The sequence below is a fragment of the Elgaria multicarinata genome, chromosome 10 (assembly GCF_023053635.1).
Source record: "Elgaria multicarinata webbii isolate HBS135686 ecotype San Diego chromosome 10, rElgMul1.1.pri, whole genome shotgun sequence".
NCBI classification, from domain to species: Eukaryota; Metazoa; Chordata; class Lepidosauria; order Squamata; family Anguidae; genus Elgaria; species Elgaria multicarinata.
In genome coordinates, this window is record NC_086180.1 from 92628535 (window position 1) to 92652971 (window position 24437).

Consider the following 24437-nt stretch of genomic DNA (forward strand, 5'->3'; position numbering starts at 1 on the left):
AGAACAGTTCGAAGCGATTTGGACCGTTCCGAAGCTCCGGACCCAGGTAAGTGGGGGAGGGGAGCTTACCTGGCTCCCCCATCCGCCGCGATCTGTGCAGCGATAGTGGCAGAGCCAGGTAAGGGGGGAGGGGGACTTACCTGCTACTGCCGCCGCCGCTGCAGTCCACGCAGTCCATGCCGGTTCAGGGATGGGGTGCACAGCCCTATCTCACAGAGCACAAAGAAACAGCATTCTTCGGCCTAATTGCATACAGTTTGTGTACGTAAAGGCTTGCTTAAAGACTCACACTACACATTCCTAAATAGCCTTTTTGCCACCCACCTAAACACTTCTTCCTTCCTTCTGCGTATTTACATAGGCTTTGAGCATCGTCAGATGGGAAGGGGGAAAATCATATTTCCCTACTGTCGCTATGGCCGCCTGCTGCTGTCCCACAATAGTGACGATTTCTTTACACAGGGAAAGAAAGAGGAAGCAGCACGGCCATGAGGACATTTTTATTGTCCTGCTTTTGCTGCATACAGCAGGAAATGGCAGCAAGTTTCGGATTTACCGGAGTCTATTTTGTTGCCGAAAAAAGACCAGAAGGGGCAGGAGATGTGTGGGAGGCAAACAGCATCATCAAAAGAATGTGCAAAAAAACATGAGTGGGTAATAATGAGCGTGCAATAAACCGCTTGTCTGATGATGCCCTTTATCTTACCTGGTTTTCTACAGCATGAATGCTGAACTCTCCCAGGACCAGGGTCCTAGGTTTTCCAGCACCACATCTGAGCATTTCAGCCAGCACGGTCAGGGAATCCATTGGATAGCAGGGTGGGCGGCACACCAACAGTATCCCCAGTCTGTCTCTTAGGCCCAGCACAAGGTACAGGCCCTCATAGCCTGTCCCAGGGCAGAGCGGTTTCCAGGTGAGCGAGATTGAACATTTATGGATCACAGTGACTCCCCCCTCTAGCATGGCTTGGTGCTGCACTGAGTAATGATGGGCCAGATGGGCAAAACTGGGTCATCTCTACACCAGACAGCTCTCCCACCCAGTTCTCAGTGATACCCACCAGGTTGGCTCCCTCATCCGCGATCACATTAAGGATGAGTGAGGTCTTGTTATGAACTGACCTGGCATTCACCAACACCACAACTAGGCCAGAAGTGCAGTAGCCAGTCCACCAGGATGGTGAAGTGTTCAGAAGGGGGAATGGCTTGTAGCCATCTTGCTCCCCCACAACTTCGATGACATTTCCTCACCATCCCTTCCCTACGACAGCTGTTACGAAGCACCCTCCATGTCAGCCTCTCTTCCACACTGCCACATTCTGGTTTGTAGCCACCCCTTCCCCAAAAATTGAGACAAAAGAAAAGGTGGGGGGGAGTGAGGGAGAAAGAGGAAGAAAAGGCTAAGGAGCAGGGACAATGGGCTAGAGCAACTAGATGAGACCCATGCGTGATTGCATTCTACCCCCAGTTGGTTGGAGCTTTTGACCTCGATTTCTATCTTTCTCTTCTCTTGACTCTCACCCAACATACCACAGCTTTTCTCACCCTAGGTCAGGGTTACAGGCCTGGCAGCAATCCTACATCCAAACCAACAGAGGGGACATCCCTGAAAGGGGCTCCCCCTTTGATGTCACCCCTTTGGCATTGGCTGGTTCTTTTATAAGTCTCTTCCAGGTGAGGCTCTGGCCCAATCCAGCCACAATATAGACCCCAGCTGCAGACACTTACTAGCAAGCTGCAAGGTAAAACAGTTCAGCTAAGCAGGTATGCCAGCAAGCAGAGCTTGGGAAATCAGGGAGGCACTCTTGCTAGCAGGTAACAGCCATTGAGGCAGAGGGCAAGTAGCGCTTCAAGGGCAGTTTTCAGGGGTGCTCTGTTGTGGAGTTTTCTTCTCCTGGTCCTCAGTGTGTGTGTATGTGTTACAAAATGCCACCTTGAATAAATATGAAAAGATATAAATCTTTCACTACATTTACTAAACGTGCATGATTAAATTCAGAAAAAAGTACTAACGTCCTCTCAATCCCTTTTACCAAAGGCAGTATGACTATGCTAGTTTAGTTAATTGGCAGGATCTTTCTGAACTACAGCAACTAGCGAGATCGTGCTTTTTATCTTGAAAGTACTTTCCAGATGGAATGCCTTTTCTTAGATTGTAGGTCTCCTCAATATCTTAACCTCTTCAACTCTAGCTCTTCCACAAGATTGTGCCTAAAGTGGCTCACAACGTATCAAATGAACAACAATATTACAAAGTTAATGGAAGCAATTAAAAATAACCAGTAGGTAAATTCATAAATCAATTGCACCATACAATATCAATAAAACAATACAAGTAAACTGACCTAATCCAGAAGTTTAGAATCAAATTGGTAGAGAAAAGTGCTTAATGAAGAATTAAAAATAGCCTAACAGAAAGCCAACAAGGTCTCCATTCCACAATGGCATCAAAGGGTTCCCCACAATTAACCTGCTCCCACTGGTTGGCAGCCGCACCTCTCAGACAAGGCAGCCCTGGCTCTGAGCCCCCACCTGGGTGCCCTTGGTTGCCTCTTCCCTCACCTCTCACCATCGAGCCCCCAAGGACCCTTTTTTTATTATTTACTCTGTATCTTTTTGTCAAGCATCTCCTCCAGTACTGTCTTAGACTCCCAAATTCTTCTAGTTTAGGTTGGCATAAATTAAAAACCCTTCTGTTGAAATCTCATACTGGTATGTTGTCTAAGCCTAAAATCAAGCATATTCATACATGAAATTTGGCACATACAAACATTGACTTAGAGCTTCATCACACCAGTATTATACTGTGCAATCACTGCGAATTGTGTGCAAAGGACTCCAAAGTTTTCCAGCTTATAATCTGCTTTGACTGTGAACTACTCCTGCTTTAATTGTGCTTCTTAGCCAAAACAACTGTCGTATTTTACTACTCCTTTAAGAGCAAATCTTTTGTTGTTCTCCAAGCGGCCACCGGGAGCACAGGAGGAGGATTTGATATGTTTAAACTACCAATTAAACAAATGCTTACATCTGTGTAAGTTTTAAAGATAAAGACATCAAAATTGGCACAGTAATAGATATTAAGGAGAGCTTTAAGCGTATCAAATTTGAATCAGATTGGGCCATCCGTTGATTTTTTACATTTCTCCCCCTTAAACCTTTTTCCTGGTATGCAAAGGATCTTAGGAGCGCTGTTGCCCAGGGTGTGATTTAGCTAACAACAACAACAGCTTTATGCTATAGGGATAATTCGAGGGAAATGGGTACGTGGGATGAAGCTTTCTTAAAAATATGGCTCCCACTAAGCAATGCCTCCAGTGAGCAGGAAAGCGATAAATGTGTGTTTTGCTCTTTCTAACCACATTCCTTAAATTAAACAAACTTCAGTGCTATGTGGCTAGAGTACAAAGGTGTGTGTGTGCCAGCACAGGCATGACTAACATGAGAATGCTGCGAGGTGGGGATTCTGATCCAAATCCTGAATTATGCAACTGTGATCCTGCGCATAGGATTGAAGATTGCATTGTCCAGTCCCTAGTGATCCTGCCTGGCCTGCAGGGGCCTCTGCTGCCTTTACGCTGCCACCAACAGTATAATAAGGACCATCTCTTTCCTCCTCTCAACAGCCTTTGGTCTCCTCAGTGCTCCTGGCTTTCCTGCTCAGCTTCCCATGTGCTTGCCACACTGGGAAAGAAACCAAAATTGCCTAAACTACACAATGAACTAGTAAAGGAGTATAGCAATCATTTGGACTATCTGAGACAACTCCTTGGGAAACCAGAGCTCTGCAAAGGTGAGTTTCTCTTATCAACAGTTTAGTGTATTTCATTGCACCATTAACATTGCTATCATCCTGCTGTTTCAGGAAAGTGCGAACTGTGTATCCAATCTATGATGAAGCATTCCATGTTCTTAGGGCTGCTGTTTCAACACCTGTACAGAAACCAGGGCCTGTGCTTGTGATGGATGAGCTGCTGTTTGCTTTGGCTTTCCTGACACTCATGATGGTAGACACATTGCTGACCGTGGGCTCGCTGTATAGACCCCATCGTGGCTGTGCAGTTGCACCCCGTGGTTTATATGATGCAGCCGCCGACTCGCAGCCACATCGCACTTTTCCCCAGGAAACTGCACTTTTTCAATGTGTCATTTTGCCATGACTTTTTACATTGCTCCAATGTCACCATGGTTGTTTGTTGTCTGTCAGTAATGGCCTCAGTTCACATCAACAGAGTGGGCGTAGTTAGGGCTGGATCCCAGTGCAGGGTAGGGCAGGAATGCAGGGCAGGGCTCAACAAGTAACAGCTGCCGAGGCAATATTAAAGTCTGGAGGGGTCCGATAAATGGCTCATATTTGGAGGGAGTAGGAAAACAGATAGACTCACTCCACCTCACATATCAAGAAGCACACAGGATTATTCGTAGAGAGGCCAGCCCTTGCTTTCGAAACACCACCGGTCATTGGGTTGCCCCTCGCAGTGGGTTCGGTGCAGGGGCTGGACCCTGGTACTCAGCCCAATTTTCAAGTCAACCTCACTGTCATACAAGGACTCAGTTTTACCCAGAAAATAACACAAAATTTCCTTAGCTTAAACTAACAAAAACTTAGGTCAATCTTGCAGGGTTGTAGTAAAAAAGGAGATGGGATGGCAAAGTCAGAGCCCCACAGTTAGAGATTTCAAAAGGCCTCTTACCTTGGGTGTGTGCACAGGTAGGGTTTAGAAAAAGCCATCCGTTGAACCACTTCTCCTCTCAAGGTGTGCTCATCCTGGACATGAGCCCCCAAATTGTCCAGGATAAAAATCCACTTTGGTTGTAAGGCAACTCTGTTTTATTGAGCACAACACAGCTGTACAGAGAGAGTCCTACAGACAAAGAACTTAGAGTCATAGAATCATAGAATAGCAGAGTTGGAAGGGGCCTACAAGGCCATCGAGTCCAACCCCCTGCTCAATGCAGGAATCCACCCTAAAACATCCCTGACAGATGCTTGTCCAGCTGTCCAGTCCACATGGCTTCTCCTCAGGCAGTGTGAAAAGCAGTAGCTTCTTAAGGTGGCAAAATTCTAAAGCAAAACAAAGACAGATCAAAGGTAACTTCTTCATTATACCTTATCAACAGATGCCCCATAACTCTACTAGCAGTGCCAGATTGACCTGGATGGTCAGTCCTCCTTATCAAGCTAGCTTATTTGTCTTAAACTTAGGGTGACCAAATGTCAGAAATTCCCCAGATTTCTCTGGGAATTTGTTAAATCCTGGATGTCAGGGGGTTTTCTATAATTTTCTATCATGTCTGGGAAGATGTGGTTTCCCACCCCCACTGTTCCAATCAGAGCCTTAAAGGCGAAAGCGTGTCATTCCTGGACATTACAGAAAAGGCCCCAACTGGAACAGTAGGGGCAGGAATAACATGCTTTCTCCTCCTCCACTCTAATCAGGGCCTTTAAGCAGCTGCCCACTCATAGGCCTGGGATAAACGTTAGGCCTTGGGAGAAGTCCTTTCCTCCCCCAACACCTGGGGGAAGAGGCTTACTTGGAGGCAGGGAGGGGGTGGGGGAAGAAAGGGGACACCTGTGGACCTCTTTTGGCGTCTCACCCCAGCATCCCCCCCCCCCACGATTTCCTGCTTACTTTCTTTTTTATAACCCCATTGTGGGAGAAAAAGCAGGAAATTGAGGGGTATGTGGCAAAAATGCCCCCCACTGTGTTGCCCCCACAGTGCTTGGCAAGAGAGTCATGGGGGGGGGGGGCATTTTTCTGAAGGGAAAGCTTCATAGAGCGCCCAGGAATCTCTATGAAGATCACCCATAGAGAGTCCTTGGTGCCAACCCCATTAGCACAAATGGGCTCATAAGAACAAAAAGGGGGAAGTGGGAGGTGTGTGGGGGGGGGTCCCCACACTGGGCCATCCCTTTCATCCCCCACCCCCTGCCCCCTACCTCTAAATAAGCATTTTCCCACAGATTAAGCTGCGCAGAAGAAATCATTTTACCTCAATTGGGAGGGGAGTTACCTGGAGGTAGGGAGGTGTGGGGTGGGGAGGAAAGGTGTGTGGTGGGACCCCTTCAGTTGTCTCCCCACACCCCAGCACGCCTCCCCATTTCCTGCTTTTTTGTTTTGTTTTGTTTGTTCTTATAATCCCTTTTCTGTGAAAATTTTCTGATGAAAATCTACACTCCTTCTAATACTTATTAAAATCATTTGATACAAATTAGACTTGTAATTGGATCTTTGCCCTTGCTTCTGACAGATCCTGGCTTATCTCAGAGACAGGCCATCGGATCCAGGACGAAGCGAGGGTCTACTTCTGGAGCAGGCAGAGGAGCATCCACATCGCCAGACGTTAATGACGTGGCCCAAGCTAAGCCAGTGGTCAGGTTCTGCAGCAGCCAGGCAAGAGGGGACAAAGCCAAGCAAGACAGGGGAAGGGATCCTCCAGTGCATCCCCCTTTGGCATGTTGTTCAGATTACGGAGCTGATTTCGAGAGGTCCTACGATGGTCCTGCAGAGAGTAATGAGCAAGTGCATGAGTAACGATAGTCACTGCAGAGAGTAATGACCAAGTGCAGTTAAAGTATGAGAGGACAGAGCTAATTGCCCCCTATGTCCTTTAAGCTTCCCAACCTTAGGGATAGTAGAGTCCGCTGTCCCTTTGCCAGGGGCTGAAGTAAGATTCACCTGCCAAATAAAGTTTCATCTATATTTGCAATGTGGGTGGCACCTGGGTATGTCACCTTGTCCTTTGCATGAGGTAGCAAAATGTCTTGGGCCGGCCCTATTTATCAGGCATATTGGGATCTGGCTGGCAGTATTCAGGCTGATACTGAAACCTAGAGGGCACTCTTGACTCATTGGGGTAGTCCACCAGGTTTGCTGAGAAAACCAGAAGACTTGTGTTATAGGGGATAAGGTGCTGGGTGGAAACTGACCACTGGAGGCCTTGGCTGAAGACACAGGCCCAGGGTGTTTGACAGTTCTGGTGTTTATTTAACCCTCCCCATGAGATAGGTTAGTCTGAGAGTAAGTGACTGGTCCAGTGAGCTTCATGGCTGTGGGTGGGATCTGCCTACTCAAGTCCAATGCTCTAACCACTATGAGCTTCTTCCCATGTACCTGCTTCCCTTGGATTATCCCCGTAGCGCTAAGCTTTTGCAGTTGTTTTTGTTTTTGCATACCAGGAAGTGAGTTTAAGGGGGGAAATGTAAAAAAAAAATCATAAAAAATCAGTGGATGACCCAATTCAATTCAAATTTGGTATGCTTAAAGCTCTCCCTAATATGTATTACTGTGCCAATTTTGGTGTCTTTATCTTTAAAGCTTACGCAGATTTCTTTAAAATCCTGCTCCTGCGCCCTAGCAGCAGCTTGGAAGATACACTCAAAAAGTAGGGGCTAAATATGGCGAATCTTTTGGCTTTATTGCACAAATAAGGCAGGATGCAGGGGAGTCCTTCACAATCAAAGCAGTTTATAAGGTGGAAAACTTTGCATGCAATTCACAGTGATTGCACAGTATAACGCTGGTGTGATGAAGCTCTAAATCACACTGCCGTATTTAAATACATTGCTTCAGAAAATCTTCAATGTATTCAGCCGAACAGGGAATCACAGTAAAACAGGAAGCTATGCTGTCCCTGAAGAAAACAATAAAAGGAAATGTTGTGATTTCCCCCTGTATGTGATCCATGTCTCAGCTTCCTTTAAAGAGAAGCTTTACAACATTAGGCTATCCAAAAGAGATTGGGGGAGGGAGACTGTTTTGCGTGCCTGTTTAAAGAACCAAAGGACAGCCACATTTTGAAGACTGAGAAGTGGATATCATTGAATACCATTGTGTAATCTAAGAGAACTATAAAGAACAACATGGGGTAGGATCCAGGCTAGGATAATGCCTATTGAAATCAATGAAGCTGAAGTAATGTCCAACTTTTCACACTGTTTTCAATGGGACTAAGTGCAAGTAACTTAAGCTGCAATCTTAGACTGTTTACTCTCAAGTAAGCCTAATTGAAAATAGGGGACTTACTTCTGAGTGAACATATATAGGATTTTGGTGCCACTCTGGATCCACTATTTTTATAGTGTTTCCTTTAGTAGAGTTTAATATGAGCAGAATAGGATCCAAGAGCAAAAAATTCTGGAGAAAGAGGGGGGTGGCCCTAGAGAGGGATGGCTGCTTCTGCCCCATTGCTGTTTGACCCTTACAGTGGATCCTCTGGCTACAGTGATCAGAGGGGAAAAGAACAACCGTGACATACAATTTCTTACCTAAAAGTTGTACACAGAAGACATTATTCTGTATGTTCTGTATGAGTCATGTACAGAAATTAAAATTCTAAGCACATATAAGTTTCAGGTTATATGATTAAATGTTTAAAAACTCTGAATTAATAGGTTGAAATTTTAATTAAAAGCAGTTTGTCTTCACATGGCAAAAATGACATTGGAAACTGCAGTAAAATATTTAGGGATATAGATAAGTTACCAACTTAAACGGCATTTATAAATATACATCTTAATAAATGACAATCTTAAAAGTAAACTTTTGGGGGCCATCAACCACCTTACCCATAACTTGAGTTGGCAGAACTGCTAATATCAAGTTGAATATTATGTATCGTATTTTAATGTATAAATATGCCCCTAAAAGTTGACATCTCTACTTGAATACTTGGCAAAAAAATTATATTAATGTTTGCGTGGAATGGGAAATGCCCAGGAATAGTGCATAAGGTCTCATGTAAAAAGAAAATAGAGGAGGAATGGGTTTACTGGATGTGAAATTGGATTCATATGTCTGTCTTAGCTTCAAAGCATGTGTACTTTTTGCTTGGGAAGGACATTTCCAGAGAGCAAAAACATTTAAACTGAAATTTGGCCAGTCTGTTGTGGCTCAACAACTCTGTTCCACTTTGGAATTCTGAAATAAATACAAAACCTGACTTCAAATTGTATATAATGAGCAAACAAATTTACTAAGGGCACAACCCTATGTAAGTTTTTGTCTCCCAGCATTCCCCAACCATCTATGTTGGGTGGTGAATGCTAAGACTTGCAGGACTTTCCCCTGTCTAAACATGTTTAGGGTTACCCCTTTAAAAGGATTACTGGGGACACCTTGATTTGGACAAGCTCCAGCAATGGTGTAGTGCAGGGGGGGAAATTTCTTTCAGACCAAGGGCCAAATTCATTTTTGGAGGAGCTCTCAGGGGCCATGTTCCAATGGTGGTTGGGGGCCAAAGGCAAAAGAGCCGGGGATGATGATGATGATGATGATGATGATGATGATGATGATAATAATAATAATAATAGCATATTATCACTGAATGCCCTTACTGCCAGTAACAGCCGTAAGAGAACCATTTAAACATTTTAGAATGTGGTGGTGGAGAGTCAGTACAAAAGCCAAGAAACAGCCGAATGATTGGTGGAGGAAAGGGGGTGCGGCCAGGAGAAGGTGGCATGACATCTAGGGAACCACAGGAGGGCCAGATTTGACCCCCAGGCCTGAGGTTCACCACTCCTAATGTAGTGGACAATGAAAAAAGCTGTATATAATGTACTTTTTGTGGAATTAAGGGTGGAAACCTATCCACCTAGTCACCAGCCCCTGAAATTGGAGGCTACCAGGATGGCTGGAGCACAGAGGAGATCCTTTCCTCCATGTTCCAGCTGCCCTGCATTTTTTGCAACTTCACTTGTCTAGGTGCAGCATTGGGAAAGTGGAGGGAAAGGGACTTGGAGACCTGATAGGAAGCTGCGTAAGCAGCTTCTGTGGCCTTCTCCCCTCCCTGCCCTCGGGATTGCCCCCCTTTTGCCCTCTTGGTGCTTCATTTCCAAGCACGGAGATGTAGCTGGCACAGCAAGAACCCCAATGGCTATGAGGGGTGCGTGCAGGGGAGAAGGCAGGGAGAGTGATTTCTGGGCTTCGAGGTCGCAGCCATGGTTCCTACATCAGTTCCCAGAAACCAAAGCATCCTGTGGCCCTCTAGACAATGTCTAGTTGTCATAGGATTGCTCACTAAAGCTCCTTGAAGTATCCAAGATGGTGTGCTAATAGAGAGGTTGTTACAAAAATATGCAATAAGGACTATTAGCACATTTACAACGTCAAGCTAACTTAAACAGACTGTGTGAAATAAGCTGATAGGGCAGAGACCTCTGGTATTGTGAACTGAGTAGCGTCCTCTCCCTCATTATCTTTATGTGTGCTTTCTTAGTTTATATAGTGGCATCACTGCATATGGCATTTTACAGAGGAACATAAACCAACGAAGACAGATCACAGCTAAATATTAATTGTGGGGAAGATGACAAAGGAGGAAAGGAGGAAACAAAGGTAGCAATTGATTTAGTATCAATTACTTTTCTATTGAATTAATGAAAATATAAGCAGAGGAATTATATTCTCCCACAGAGTTACAGCCAGACTGAGTGCAGCCATATGTAAAATCCAGGCAAGGAGTTACACAGTCCTCAGTAGTGACAATGGGTTGCTGTCTGTGCTTTCTCATAGCCCTAGATAAATGTCATGGATAAAGACCTTCCTTTTTCAAATAATTTATGGGCCTTAGTGCCAGTTTCTGGATTGACATTGGCAGCCAAGTACAGTTGCGTCTAAAGTGCAGTTTGGGAGTTTGCTAGAAAGAGCAGCTGATAAATGCTGAGAGTAACTTTGCTGCACTGCCTGGATTCCTCTCTGAATTGCACTATAGAAGACGATGTGGATTACCTTCAATACGTCAAATGTCTTGGTTATTCCTGAAACCTGAAGCACTGCAGTTTTATCATGTAGGGGGTAACCCTATCGATTGTGCCCTCAATGATTTGAAGCCCCCCCAAATTTGGAGCTTCTGATCATGCAATCCAAGGCAAGAGGAGTGCAGAGGCAATCTGTGCCTTCCCTTCCTCCCACCCTGGAAGTCTTTGCTTTTTGTCTGTCCAGCTGGGGCATTTCAGAAGGGCAGGGGAGGAAGCTGGAAGGCACTCAGGACAGCTCGTATCCCAGCCTCTCTGGTCTCCTCCCCTCCTCAGCTACCAGAATGCCCCCAAAGTTCCCCTGTCTCCGATGTTGCTTTTCCAATGTTGAGGGTCTGCGAGGGAGTGGAGGGGTCGGAAGAAGTTGCAGTGCTGTCTCTCACCTCAGAGGGGAGAATCCCCAGAATCTTTTGGCTCCTCAGACAATCCCTAGTCTAAACATGTGGCTCCCGTCGCTTCTCTGTCATTGCTCCGACGTCGCTTCCTGAAAACAGAAAGTAACGAGGCCCATTCAGTCCGGCAGGAGAGAGCAGCAACCAGACTTTTTCGTGGGGGGGGGGGGGAGGGTTGCGACGCAAGGAAAGCCAGAAGGGGTGGAAGACATGCAATAAGCAGACAACATCATGGGAGCAATCCATGAGGGCCCAGGAACGAACATGTGCCGTGAAATGCTCGCCGGATGGAGCAGCTTCATGTCGAGGGGCCATCAGGCTGCTCCCTCAGCCTATTAAGGCCTAATTGGAGCCAGGGCTCAGACCCCTGCATTTTCAGTGCTAAGGATCAGCTCTAGAATATAAGAAGTAAAAAAGGTAAAAATGAGCCCTGAAGAAGTGCATTATCTCACCAGTGGGTAAGTCCAGAGTCCCCACATGCCAGAGATTGCGGGGAGGGCTTTGAGGTTAGCAGCTGGCATTTCCTGGGACACGTTGAGCTCCAGCAGTTGCTTTGCTGGAACTAAAAGCCCTGTGCCATGAGGCAAAAGCTGGACACCAGACAAGCCCTTTATAACGTTGTGGTTGTTGCTATTACAAACAACAACAAGGATAAAATGAAGTTCAGGGATTTCAACGGGCTGATGGCAACAGGGCACATTTTAAAAAGAGGATCTAAGATTAACAGTGTCTGTTAATGGTCAACTTGCTGTGTTAGCTAAAATGTCCAGATTAGTTGTGAGCCAACAGGAAAAGAAAGTGGTGGGTTAGGGGAAACTCAAACAGGAAGAGATGTACCAGAAGTCATATGAGACAGGAGCAGTCAAATGTGCTTTATGTTGCTGAAGTGGAAACTGGGAACTAGCAAGGCTGAGAAAGGTAGGGGCACTTGCACGCTTTTGTTTCTGCAGTTTGCTTTATCAGTGTGGCTTACTGTCATTTCACACACAGGGCAACTAAGAAGGCTTTTTGCAGCATGATGGAATGCATGAAAGGAGAGAAAATGAGGGAATTACTCTGTAGAAAAGTAGTTGTGGTGTTGGAGAAAAGTTTGCAAATTTATGTAAAATTGAAACTTTGCATTTTAATATAGAAACTTGCCTAGGAGTCCCCTCCCCTCACTGCCCCTATTCATGGAATATTAAATCTAAGGAATTTTTAGTAAGTCCTAAATCCCGTTGTCATTCTCTCTGTCAAAATTAGAGCTGGTGTTGGGTTATCAGGATGAGCTGAATTACATATTTGAACTGTGAACATGAGATTCCCAAATGATGTCTGAAGGTGATGTGCAAAGAGATGGCAAGAGGCTGTTTTGGAAAGGAGAAATGTTGGGAGGGAGACAGTACTTAACCATTTGATGTTTTTTCTCTATCACTCCTTCATAAAAACTTAAGACCAAGGTTCCACCTAACCCAGCATTCTAGTCACACAGCAGCCAACCACATGCCCATGGGAAGTCCACAAGCAGGACAGTGCAACAGCACCTTCTGGCCCATGTATCCCAGCAACTGACATGCAAAGCCATCCTGCCTTTGATATTAGGGGTGTCCTTTAGACGACGATGTCTGCCTTCCGCGTGCCTCCTGATGCTGTGTGCAAGAAAAGCGGCGCAATAAAAACGGACCCTGAATGGGCCATGTGGTCTTTGTTTACTTACTCTTTCTTCTCCAGGTAGAAAGAGGAAGTATCATGGGACAGGAGCGAGAGTGGAGAAGTGACAGTAGGAAACCGTGATCCCCCCTCTGAGGACGCTTTAGAATATAAAGCCATCATGACTAGTAGCCACTGAGTCTTATCCTTTGTGAATTTGTCTAATCTTCTTTTAACACCGTCTAAATTGGTGGCCAACTTTCCATGCCATTTCCCCCCAACTAATGTTTTGACATTTGGTTTGTAGGTCAATTAGGAAAAAGTGGCTAGGGGAGGAGTTGCAAGAGAAAATGGCAGTTGGGGAAGAATGAAATGCCCCCCCTCCCATCCACCACTGCTCCCCTACAAATGCTTTGTGTATCAGCAGTAAGTTGCTCCTTCAGGGAACTATGAGGGTGAGGGCCATCCCCTCCTTGCCCTGTGAGTCTTGGTGAGAACGGGAGTTTCATAACTTTGTAGCTCTTGTAGAAGTTAGATATGGAATGGATGGGTTTTGGGGGGTGGATGTTAAGTGGGAATTGAACTTTGTGGTTTGGTTCCTAAAAGAACTTCTCCCTACTCCTTTTCACCTGATAAGTTTACTGTTTTATGAAGTGCTTACATTTTAATGGTCTCTGTGGTTTTACTGCTGCAAAGATTCCTTGTGACTAGTAATAGGGAGTGATGTGCTGGCTATAGGGTGGCAACTGCAGCATCTGGGGATTTTGGAGGGGATGGGAGGGAGGAGTCCAGGTGCTGCCATTCTGTGTGTGGTTTGCAGGGGGAGATTTGCCTTGGGAGCAGGGAAGCAGAGGTCAGACCTTTGGGTGCTGTTTTGCATCCCACCAGGGCTTCCCTGCTTGTCATGGTAGCTGTTCCTCAGTCCTCAAATTGCTACTGACTAACATCAGGTCGCTAAATGTAAGACTGCTGTAATCCAGTAAGTGATCCTAGAACAAGATACTGACCCAGCGTGAATATGACATCCAGCTAATTGGATGAGGGGGAAGGAGTTGCTTTGTCCCAACTTGTTTCTGGATGCAGCAGCACATGACACACGGTGCTCAGGGAACCAGAATTGCAGTTGTCTATCCTGATCTAGGTGTCCCGGTCCTAATTTTGACTATTAGTGGTGATGATGGGGACAGGATTAGGATTCTGCTGGTGAATCCCGCAGCTGAATACAGAGAAACAAGCTGTTTCCTGTTAAGTTAGTAGTTTTGGTTGGTTGCAATCCTATGAGGGTTTTGAATATTAAAAGTAATAAGCAACCTTTATACAGCACTTTCAAGTGTTCAAAGCACTTCACATGCATTATCTAGTTGTAATCCATACACAAACCTTGTAAAATAAGACATTATTATTATTATTATTATTATTATTATTATTATTATTATTATTGCCCATGTTGCAGCTGGTGTGGGGAGAGCAGGAGGGATGGAGGCTGGGAGGCTTGCCTAAGGTCATCTAGTGACACATGTGAGATTTAAAGGACAGACTTAATGATTCACAGCTCAGAGATTTTCTACACAAGGTTGTTAATTCACTATCTAATTTTGTTTTTGTCAGATTTGAAATCTGAACATTACACAAAGAGTGTTTCCTTTCCTGCTTTTATGCTACATAATGCCTAGGTGTAGCACAATTACATAAGTGGAAAAAACATTTTCTTTCACTTTCCTTAAAAAAATACTGCATTTTCCTTGTTCTAAAAATCTCACACAAAATGCTGTTTAAAAACACAAGTGAAACTGGATGGTCTCAACATTGCCTAAAGAACCCATAAAAAACAATAAATGCCTAGTGTTGAAAAGCTATTTGCCATTATGTTACACCAGGAGAGTTGCAACATATGGTTTCTGTGACAATGTACTTTTTATAGCATCTGTAAAAGATGGCAACAGGAGAAGAACCTTTCAGCACATCTGTTTCTGAGTGTGATGCTGTTACAGAGGGAAAGAATTCCTGCTTTCTGGAACCAAAACAGAGAACTGCTTGGAAAGAAAACACAGAGTTACTAGGAGAGAAGGCCTCCTCTTGTGCACATGTGGCAGCTAGCTCAAATGTAATCACACCTTCAAATTGTATTGTATTGCAACAGCAGCTGAAGGGTAAGGCCTGTAGACATCTTCCAGCTATTTATTTTCCCTCTGATTTTCTGATTGTTTTCCTCCTCTGTGACACATACTCATAAATATATTTTGGGTTATATGCAGATCAAACTTACCTTGCTTACAACAGGGGAGGGGGAGCCCTCTAATTCTGCTTCCTCTGTATTAAAACTAGGAAGCTGTCTAAACACTCTGAAAGCCCTAGGGTGGGTGTGCAGTGGCATGACATCAATTATACAACACCACTACAATTCCACACCCACCCTGGGGCTTTCTGCCAAAGCTGCAGAGAGAAAAAGTTGGGGACTTGCCCCCAACATTTTTATCCTGAGGGAGGCGAGGACATGCAAGATGGCATCCAGGCTACCCCCTGCCTTGCTCTGGAGTGGCAGCGGAGGTGGCCACCAGTACTCCCTTCTCAGAGGTACTCCCTTCTCAGAAGTACTCCCTTCTCAGAGTTTGGATTACCTGATGCCACCCCAGGGAAGGGAAAGCACAGGATTTGAGAGGGGAGTCAGCGCCAATGCAGCGCTGTGAAGACATCCCCTGGGTAAAATCGGGCATGCTTTTTTTAAAGACATAAGAACAATTTGTATTTGTTTTAAAGAAGAAAGCTTTCAGCACAGGGAATGTTTACTTTGTAACTATGTACATATTAAAGGTCATAGTTTTAGCCTACGATGACCTCTTTGTCTTTGATACATTACAACTATTACCTTGTTACAACTTCAAAATTTGACCATCCTTGGCTTTTGTGTCTACAGCTTGTATGTCCCATAGACACAAATACACATATGCACACAATATTTGCATGTTGTAAATGAAGCAATAACATTCTAGAAATGAAAACATAATCACAGAGACAAACAGTTGCTAAGAATGTATTCCTTTTATTTGCTTTCAGGAAAAAATTGTAAGGAATGACGTATCTCATAAGCAATACTATTGAATAAAGTATTATTATTGAGGATTTCAGGGTTTGTATTCATCTGGCTATGATTTGTGGAATCACACCCCACTGAAGGATATAACTCTTTGATGGGCTCAGTTCAGACAACACATTTCTCTACGGTGGAGTTTTTTGGCAAGAGCAGCAAAAGGAGAGAGTACCGCTCTAGGAAAGCTGCTGGGATTTTTTTTTTTTTTTTTTGCAGCAATGGCTGATGGGATATCATCAGGGGGACTGGGGGAGGAAAGAGGGCAGAAGAACTGTCAATCAAACATCCCATTGCCTTTTACTCAACTTCACGGTAGCCCATAGTCACACAACGATGGAGTTAGAACATGTTGTGTGGTGAGTACCCCCTAAAAACTCAACCATTGAGTGGAGTTTTCCCACTGTGTAGAGAAACACAGTTCAGTCTTGTCTGAACTGAGCCATTGACAGTCCAATATATTTGGTCATAATATTACTCCTCTTGCTCCAATGCCTTTAGCACAGAAAAATGTCCACCACAGGTGATGGCTGTGCCCAATTTATTTTTGACATTTATTATTCTAATTTGTATCAAAGTTATTCATATTAAGTAGTGTCTAGTAAATATTTCATTTGTATTTCTTGTCTTTTTCTAATGAAAAGGTTTAAGGGTTAAATTCACATATCTACCTTTTCACATAGGAAGAGACATTTGCCTGAAGCCCTTCTGCCTGAGGGCCTTGCAAGCCAAGGCCTATCAGAGTAGGTAGGATAGATGGACAACTGATCTGACTTGGTATAAGGCAACTTCATATGTTGATATTAATAGTCCATAAAACCCATATTTTCAGATATATCCCTGAAGATAATCATGGTAAAACGTAAGACTGGACTTCCTGACTCTCAGCTGCATGGATATCTAAGAAGACGACTCCGTCTTTTGGAAAATGACAACACAAAGGCCAAGGCAGTTTTTAATGTAAGTCATTTACACACAACTGTTAAATATGGTTGTCATTGATGGAGCAAAATTAAGCTTCCAACTGGCCTCGTATTAGTAAATAGCCCTATTTACTAATTCTCCTTCACGTGATATGGGGTTCCTCTACATTTGACAAAAATCCCGTAGCCTTAGTGGGGCTTTCTCTTCTAGAGTCTTCACACTTTTAACAATTGGCAAAATACACGCCCTCTCCCCATTTTGGCCGGTTCCCTCCCATATGTTTCATTGTTACTGCCAACAGATGGCACTGTTTTTTTTGCACAATTTAGGTTTATTACTGCATTTTTGGTGACTTTTAAAATGGTGGATTATCCCTTGAAAACAATGTGAGAAGCATCAAAGTTGATGACATTGTGAAAAGGACCCACCAACTTCCAAGAGTGAACAATCACTGGTGCATGATAAATGCCTCATGCAGAGACACTCAGGCTCCCCACTGAAGATGCTCAGCCTGAATGTGTGGAAGGCTGCAGGGACAGACTGTCTGGGACATGATGGGGGGAGGGCATGACCAACTAGCATGATCCCACTCTCCCCCCTAATATGATTCACATTGTATGAATCTTATTAACTACAGGATGAAGAGACACATATTATTTGTCTTTTTTAAAAAAGTTAATGTACATTAGGGCTGTGCAAGCCTCGGCCTCAGATTCGAAAACTGAGGCCTTGGCAGACATTTCATGACAGGACCGCCATTTTAAAGCACAGCCCTAGGACTCCATAGTGGGGAAACAGCCTACAACTCCCAGCTTGCACTGCCTGGGAGGGCTGTCTTACTGGGGCCCAGGAACAGCAGGCACTCATGGCCTTGCCGCTGATGCTAGCGCATTTGCCCACCCGCTGGCACGATCCAGGATGCACCAGTCCCTGGAGGGGTCAGTGCACATTCTGCGAGCACCTTGCAGCCGCTTGCTTCCCTCGAGAGCTGCCCACTTCTGGTAGCCCAGCTTTTTTCCAGAACATGCGGAGATCCTCCCAGGGAGCTCCACTAAGCCTTCTCTTTCCCTCTTCATCCCCCCCACCCCATCTGATGCAGCACAAAAACAAAGTCCTTTTTAGTTTTTGAGCTGCATCAGATGGGGTGGGGGGAATGATGTTTGCTTGCCTCCCCTCGCTTATTGCTTGGTACTTCCTCTTTCTCTCATGGAGAGGAAAGAGGAAGTAAACAATGCACACGTGGCCCATTCAGGGGCCGTCTTTATTGCACCGCTTCTCCTGCATACAGCAGGAGATAGCGGCAACTTCTGTCTTTAAAAATAATATGGACTTACCAGGGTCTTTTTTTTTTTTTTGGTTATGAGAAGAAGGCTAGAAGGTGCAGGAGGTACGCAAGAGGCAGACGATGTCATGAGAGGGACCTGCGAAAATCTGTGAGCACCCAGTAACAAGCATGCAATAAAATGCTTGTCTTATCATGACGCCCTTTGTCTTGTAAGGGTTTGTTTTTTTAAGAATGATTTTCTATGGGTGGCTCATCCAGCACTAGAGTGGATATATGAGTGCCTTAACTGTTTTTCTTATACAGAACTGATTGAAAAAATCTTTATCTTGGAATAACTGTTTCCTAATCATAGAATCATAGAATAGTAGAGTTGGAAGGGGCCTACAAGGCCATTGAGTTCAACCCCCTGCTCAATGCAGGAATCCACCCTAAAGCATCCCTGACAGATGGATTATAAATGTTTAGTGAACTTCAGTATTTTTTTTAAAAAAAATTGAATATGTGTTCTACAGCCATGTATGAAAAGCAAAAATAAAGTGTAAAATTCATGCCTATGCTGATTAACTGCAATCTATTGTTTGTATATGTCTGTTGGTTTCCTGGACTTCAAAAACATGGAATTTGAGGCCATAGTTATTATTGTGTGCCATATTTCAAGAAAGGAATTTTGAAAATGGTGTTATAGGATCCCACTACAACTTTGACTTATGAGGACTGGGGGCAGGGAAACTTTCCCAGTGGGGACAAAGATAATCTGTCAAAGGGAATCTTCCCACAAAACCATTATTTATCATACGTACAGCAAATGTTCAGTCGACTTTCTGTCCAATGGTCTCTAATTGAGACTACTAGACAGATTATCTTTACTGGACAGCCCAGTAAAGATAACACTTACTAAGTAAGTTATTGTAATAACTGCTTCAAAATAAAAGATAATAGTACAATTCCTTCATATATCTATAAACCACTTTCATAATAACCTACTGCTTTTGTATCAAGGATGGGGACTGTCATAACAGAAGTTGTTGTTTTCATCAGTATCTGTATATGCTTTTGTTTCTTTTTATCTCTTTCTTTGGTACAAAAGGACTTTTTTTCACTTGAATCTGCCTTGTGTCAGCTTGAGCCCAGTTATACTTAGGGGAAATGGTTAAATTCCTTCCACGATGTTCCTTTTTCTTTAAACAGAAATGACGCTTACTGGTTCTTAACATAAAACTATCATATGAATGTGTCTTGGCTTTCTTAGGAGCTGTCTGCTAGACTACTGTCTATTCACAGTGAAGACCACCTAATAGTGGTAACATTTTGGACCTTTGAAGAAATCTGGAAGTTTGTAACTTATTATTCCCTTGGTAAAGCACTTCTTCCTATAAGAAAATTCAGTATTTTTGTAGTTATTGATAACTCTGAATAGTGAGAAATATAAATTGGTTTACAGATATAAGTTTAATTTATTTTAATGATATATATGGTGATGCTTTGGTTAATGATTAAATAAAATCCAAAATGGAAGATTCAGGCATGTGCTATTTGGAGTCCACATCCTGTAGCCATTTTAGAGTGGACCCAGGTCTCCTCCAAGGCCTGGATGTGATCCAAAATAGTTTTCTTTCAGCCCACTGTTGTTCCCAGGTGTAGGGGTTGGCTCCTGCCACCTGGTGTTGGTGGGTCTTGAGTTTACATTCTGGGAACTGTGGAAACTATACCTCCTATGGTGTCCTGAGTCCCTGGATGCTGCTACACATGATTGCTATAAGTTTCAGGGATGCTAGGAACCATTAGGGACTGAGTTTCCCATGGGTGTTGCCATCCTTCGATCCCATGGTGGCAAGCATGCACAGTAGTACCCAGGATCTGAGGCTTCCAGGAGCACTCTAGTAAAGACTCAACAAAATAATACATTACCCTAAATTATTTCCAGAGCAGAGTAAGATACACCTGTCCATTAATAATATTGGTGCTAGAATGTTGCTGATGTATATGTCTGTAATGCAATGTAATCCTATAGAAATAGTTATAGGGGTATCATTGTGTGCACTGTATTTCAACGCCCGTTTGAGTGAAGTGTGCTTGTAACAGGCTGTCATCTGAACTTCTTCTTGAGTTCAAAGAAGTTCCAGTTTGAGAAAACATTTAGGATATAATTTGACCGAAATTAGTTACTCAAATCTAATTGGTTTCAACAGTAGAGTTATATTGATATTAAAATCAATGGTATTTAAAAGAAATAAAGTAACCAGAATTCAAAATAAGAATTTTCCCAGTTCTGCAACATTTCAGTATGATATAACAAGATGCAGAAAGATTCTTTCCATAGGACACAGCTGCCTCGCAGCCGTACCCCACTTTTTCTTTTGTGAATTTAAATAACCTGAGATCTTTTGGAGTGCAGAAAAATATATTACAGGGTTCAGAGAAATGTGAATAAGATACCCTCCCACTTCTTGTTGTTACTGCCCCCCTTTTTTGAAACAGTAAGTTGTATTAAATAATAGGTTTACATTGGAAAATGTCTTTGACAGGTTTTTTAAATCATTGTATGGAGAACCTGTTGCTAGACGACTATTTATGGCTCTCTCCACCAGAGGAAGCAGTTGGAATTGATGTCCATCTAGATGAAGAATGTCTTGACATGATATATAGAGGACTCTTAATTCAAGAAGGTAGCAGGGTTTGTAATTATTATTGTCAGCAAATATTGCATATTCACTGAATTGAATGAAGATCTTTCGGAACAACTTGTGTGGCATATTCTGCATTACAGGTGGGACCTGCAATCTACTAAAAGGAGTTCTTCTGTTCTGGCTTACAGCTAGGCCTCTTGTGGGTGGTAGTCGCGGGGAGCTTCTGAAATGGGGAAGAGGAGAAACTTTGTCAGGCCCAACTTTGCTGATCTACATTCAACTCTAGAAGGTTTAGATTACTGGCCAGACAGGAATTTCAGCATTTTGTTGCTATACAACAGTCTGGAACTTCTGGAGAGTGGGAAAGCAGAGAAACCGAGTCCTTTTCCCTTCCTTACGGAACACTCTTAGATAGGGGCAGGGAGGGAATTGATTTTTAGGGAAACGGTTAAATAATTTTTGAAAGCTTTATTCTAGCTGGAGGAATAATATATGAGAAGAAATGTCATCTTTTTACCAATATTTTCAATTTCAGCATTTTCTTATGCAATAGAAATTTTAAGTAAAGTATATTAATTAGGGTAGAAGGAAAAACAGAGTAAATTGAATAGTAAGGCCTTATTCACAACATGCACTGACTGACTTTGGCTGGGACTCAGAGCAAAGATGCCTATAAAATTAGTATATTACTATTGGAGAGCCCCCTAAGTCATAGGCAGGTGGTGTGAATCGCAGTATTTTATGTGGTTTATCTTTAAAAGTCTGCAACATATTATACCTGTTTCATATGTAGCTTTTTCCTTAAGGTGCCTTCTTTGTATTTCACCCTGAAAATGTTGTAAGTGAAAAAAGAGCTTCAGAGGACAAAGGAGCAGCCAGAATTCACCAGCTGAAGTGGGAGAGAGGCCCAGAAGCCGCCAGGTGGGATGACCCAGCGAAAGGCACGGCGGGGGCCCTGGTTGCTTTTCATCAGTAGGTACCTGAACTTGATTTTCAGCTTTGTGTTGGTTTGCATGTGTATATGTGCATTTGTGCACATATATAATAACACACTGAATGACTTTTTAATATAATAAAGTACATATCTCTTCAAATTTTATACCAGATGGGGGAAGGATTAATATTAAAATGCTTTGATGTAAACTGAAAGTGAGGATTTTTGCTGAATTTAAAAGAATGCTTTCCCTATGAATGTAGGGAACTGAAGCACAAAACACAACTATTTTCTGTAAACAAAGAAAACTGACTTTTCAGCCTTCAAAAGGAAGTTTATGAAAACTGTAAAGAACAGTATGTAACAATAGCAGTGTTCAGAAGACGCCCCCCAGGTGTCCAATGAATGTATGAGGGAATAAAAGGATTGCATTGGTTTGTTTGTGGTGGCCACGTCCTCTCTGTCTGTGTGAAGAGGGCTGTGATCACTGAGGGTGGTGGCAGAAGACTTGGCTTGCAGGCACGGTCCAGCTACCCTCGCATTCATGAAATGCATGTGGGAGCTATTTTGAACATTCATATTAATATTGGATTCCTTTTGATTCCGTCTGATGATTAAATGGGAAGTCTCTTGAAAGTTGTCATTGTTAATGTTGAATAAAGCATACTTATACGGAGCTCCATCAGACAAGCGTCTTATTGCACGCTCATTACTGGACACGCAACAGATTTTCACGGGTTCCTCTCACAACGTCATCTGCCTCCCGCCCCCTCTAGCCTTCTTCGCACAACAAAAAAAGCCCCCAGTAAAGTCTGTATTAGTTTTAAAGACAGGAGTTGCTGCCGTCTCCAGCTCCTCCTGAATGGGCCAGGTGCACTTTTTAACTCCCTCTTTCCTCTCCCTGAGAGAAAGAGGAAGTATCAAGTAAGCGAGGGTAAGGGTAGGCAAGTGTGATCCCCCCTACCCACCCCCTCTGATGGAGCTCGCAGAGTGGCACTTAAGTTTATAGTCAGTTTATTATTATGCAAGCACTGTGTTACATTTTACAATGAATAATTTAACATAGCTTTCTTGCAAGCCTAAATTTAGCAACAACAGTGAGATTACATATAAACAGCTGCAATCAAACACAGAGTTAAGTTTCCTTTTGGAAGAATTAATGAGATAATACATGTGAACTTCTTTTAAACCTCAAAAAGCAATATATAAATGCTGACTATTAGAAGATCCTAACTTTGTGTTGGACTGTGGCCAGCTTGATTAAATTTATTTTCAAAGAAGAAAATAGGATTGGGGGGTGGGAGGAATCATCCTTTTAAAAAGAGCGAGCGAGCAAAAAGCAGTAACTCCTCCCTCCTTCCTTTCCATTTTATTTATAATTTGCACTGAATAATGGTGTTTTGCATCACCAGGAAACTGAATTCATGTGCTCTGGTATTTTCCTACTCTTCCACAATTTGATCTGTTTCACTTATTATAACAACACAATCATTTATTTATAGTGAGTGCTGAGGTGATCTGAAGTCTGAGATAGTCTTGGTTCAGAGCATCGTTAAAATTAGTGATACCATTTATTTCAGGCTTTCTAATTTCTTTGAACTTTTCCATTCAAGGTGGTTTCTTAAAACAAACACAGACCCTGTTGATTTTGCCAGAGAAATGGAAACTATAGCCACTGATCAAATTGGTAAGTAACTGCGATTAAAATAGAAGCCCTAATAATATTACTTACTTAGTTTTCATCTCTGCTGCATTGGGTTGGAGAAATGTTTTCACAAATATTGTGCAGATCCTGTAAATGCCCCCACCCTTACCCACCCAGTGGATGCCATATCTAGGGCCACCTACCCTGCCCCAATGTTTGTGAAGCTGAGGAATGGACTAATGTTTAACTTGGTAGGGACACCACCTGGGAAACCAGGGCCGAATCTACACTACTGCTTTAAAGCGCTTTATAACAGTTTTAACAACTATGTATGGAGTGTGTCCTGGGCCCTAACAGTTGTCAAAACTGTTATAAAGCGCTTTAAAGCAGTAGTGTAGATCCTGCCCTGGGCTGTTTTGCTTTTTCGCTTGTGAAACCTGCTAATATGGACAGGGCTGGCTCCTTAGGCAGAGGGAGGCAGCCTCCTTAGGCAGCAGATATTGAGGGACAGGAAGTGGAGGCTGGGTGTTGGGGGACCCCGCGGTGTGGGCCATGTAGCCTACCCTGGATCCCCTTAAACTAGCCTGCTGCCCTCAGGAGTGGTGGAGGACACACTGCTCTGTCTAAAGTGCTGAAGTAAGCTGGCTCTCATGCATGGAATGAGGTTAATGCCATCTTGTCTTTTGTCTCAGGCAGCAAAATGCTGGCTCTGAGTATTGAAAACAATTCTCACCCCATAACCTACCTCACATGGTAGGAGAAAGTTATCACCCACACATGTCAGGAATTTCTTGGGAGGGGCCACTCTTGGCAGTCTTTGTCTACCAACAGATATCAGGGTAATTGAAGTTCCCCATCACTACTATATCACACTTCTTTGAAACACTGGCAATTTGCTTTTCAAAAGTTTCATCCTCGTCTTCTCCTTGATTGGGTGGTTGGTAGTAGACTCTGACTACCATGTTCTTTTTATTCCTTGCCCCATTAATTTTAATCCAGATGCTCTCGATGGGGCTCCCAGGCTCATCCACCTGTATTTCTGTGCAGGGATAGGTATTTTTAACATACAGTGCTTCTTTTTGAACAAGTTATTGTTAGCAAAACTCAGGCTACAGGTCACTGACCTGAGGCTAAAGGGTTAACAAACACCTACAGGG

General features: G+C 43.4%; 1 protein-coding gene and 1 long non-coding RNA gene across 7 annotated transcripts in view; one reads left to right on the forward strand and one right to left on the reverse strand.

The window, feature by feature from the left end:
- Positions 1 to 4945: 4945 nt before the first annotated feature.
- LOC134404905 (uncharacterized) lies at positions 4946 to 11774 on the reverse strand. 2 transcript variants are annotated; one of them, XR_010025910.1, is made up of 3 exons: positions 11604 to 11774; positions 11143 to 11243; positions 4946 to 5065 (listed from the first exon to the last, which is right to left on the reverse strand). It is a non-coding gene; the product is annotated as an uncharacterized LOC134404905 (long non-coding RNA). The 2 variants fall into 2 exon arrangements; XR_010025911.1 differs by lacking the exon at positions 4946 to 5065 and adding an exon at positions 5966 to 6504.
- A 205-nt stretch (positions 11775 to 11979) lies between these two features.
- SH3TC1 (SH3 domain and tetratricopeptide repeats 1) overlaps positions 11980 to 24437 on the forward strand; it is a 65107-nt gene continuing 52649 nt past the window's right edge. The window contains exons 1-8 of one of the 5 annotated variants that reach the window (XM_063135755.1): positions 11988 to 12069; positions 12862 to 12968; positions 14702 to 14930; positions 16698 to 16825; positions 19324 to 19429; positions 20600 to 20740; positions 21508 to 21673; positions 23249 to 23322. In XM_063135755.1, the coding sequence (XP_062991825.1) occupies positions 14714 to 14930; positions 16698 to 16825; positions 19324 to 19429; positions 20600 to 20740; positions 21508 to 21673; positions 23249 to 23322 (832 nt within the window). In that variant the 5' untranslated portion in view covers positions 11988 to 12069; positions 12862 to 12968; positions 14702 to 14713. Of the gene's footprint in view, positions 12070 to 12861; positions 12969 to 14701; positions 14931 to 16697; positions 16826 to 19323; positions 19430 to 20599; positions 20741 to 20799; positions 21678 to 23248; positions 23323 to 24437 lie in introns of those variants that run through there. The other 4 variants (XM_063135754.1, XM_063135757.1, XM_063135758.1 and 1 more) reach the window with 4 other exon arrangements.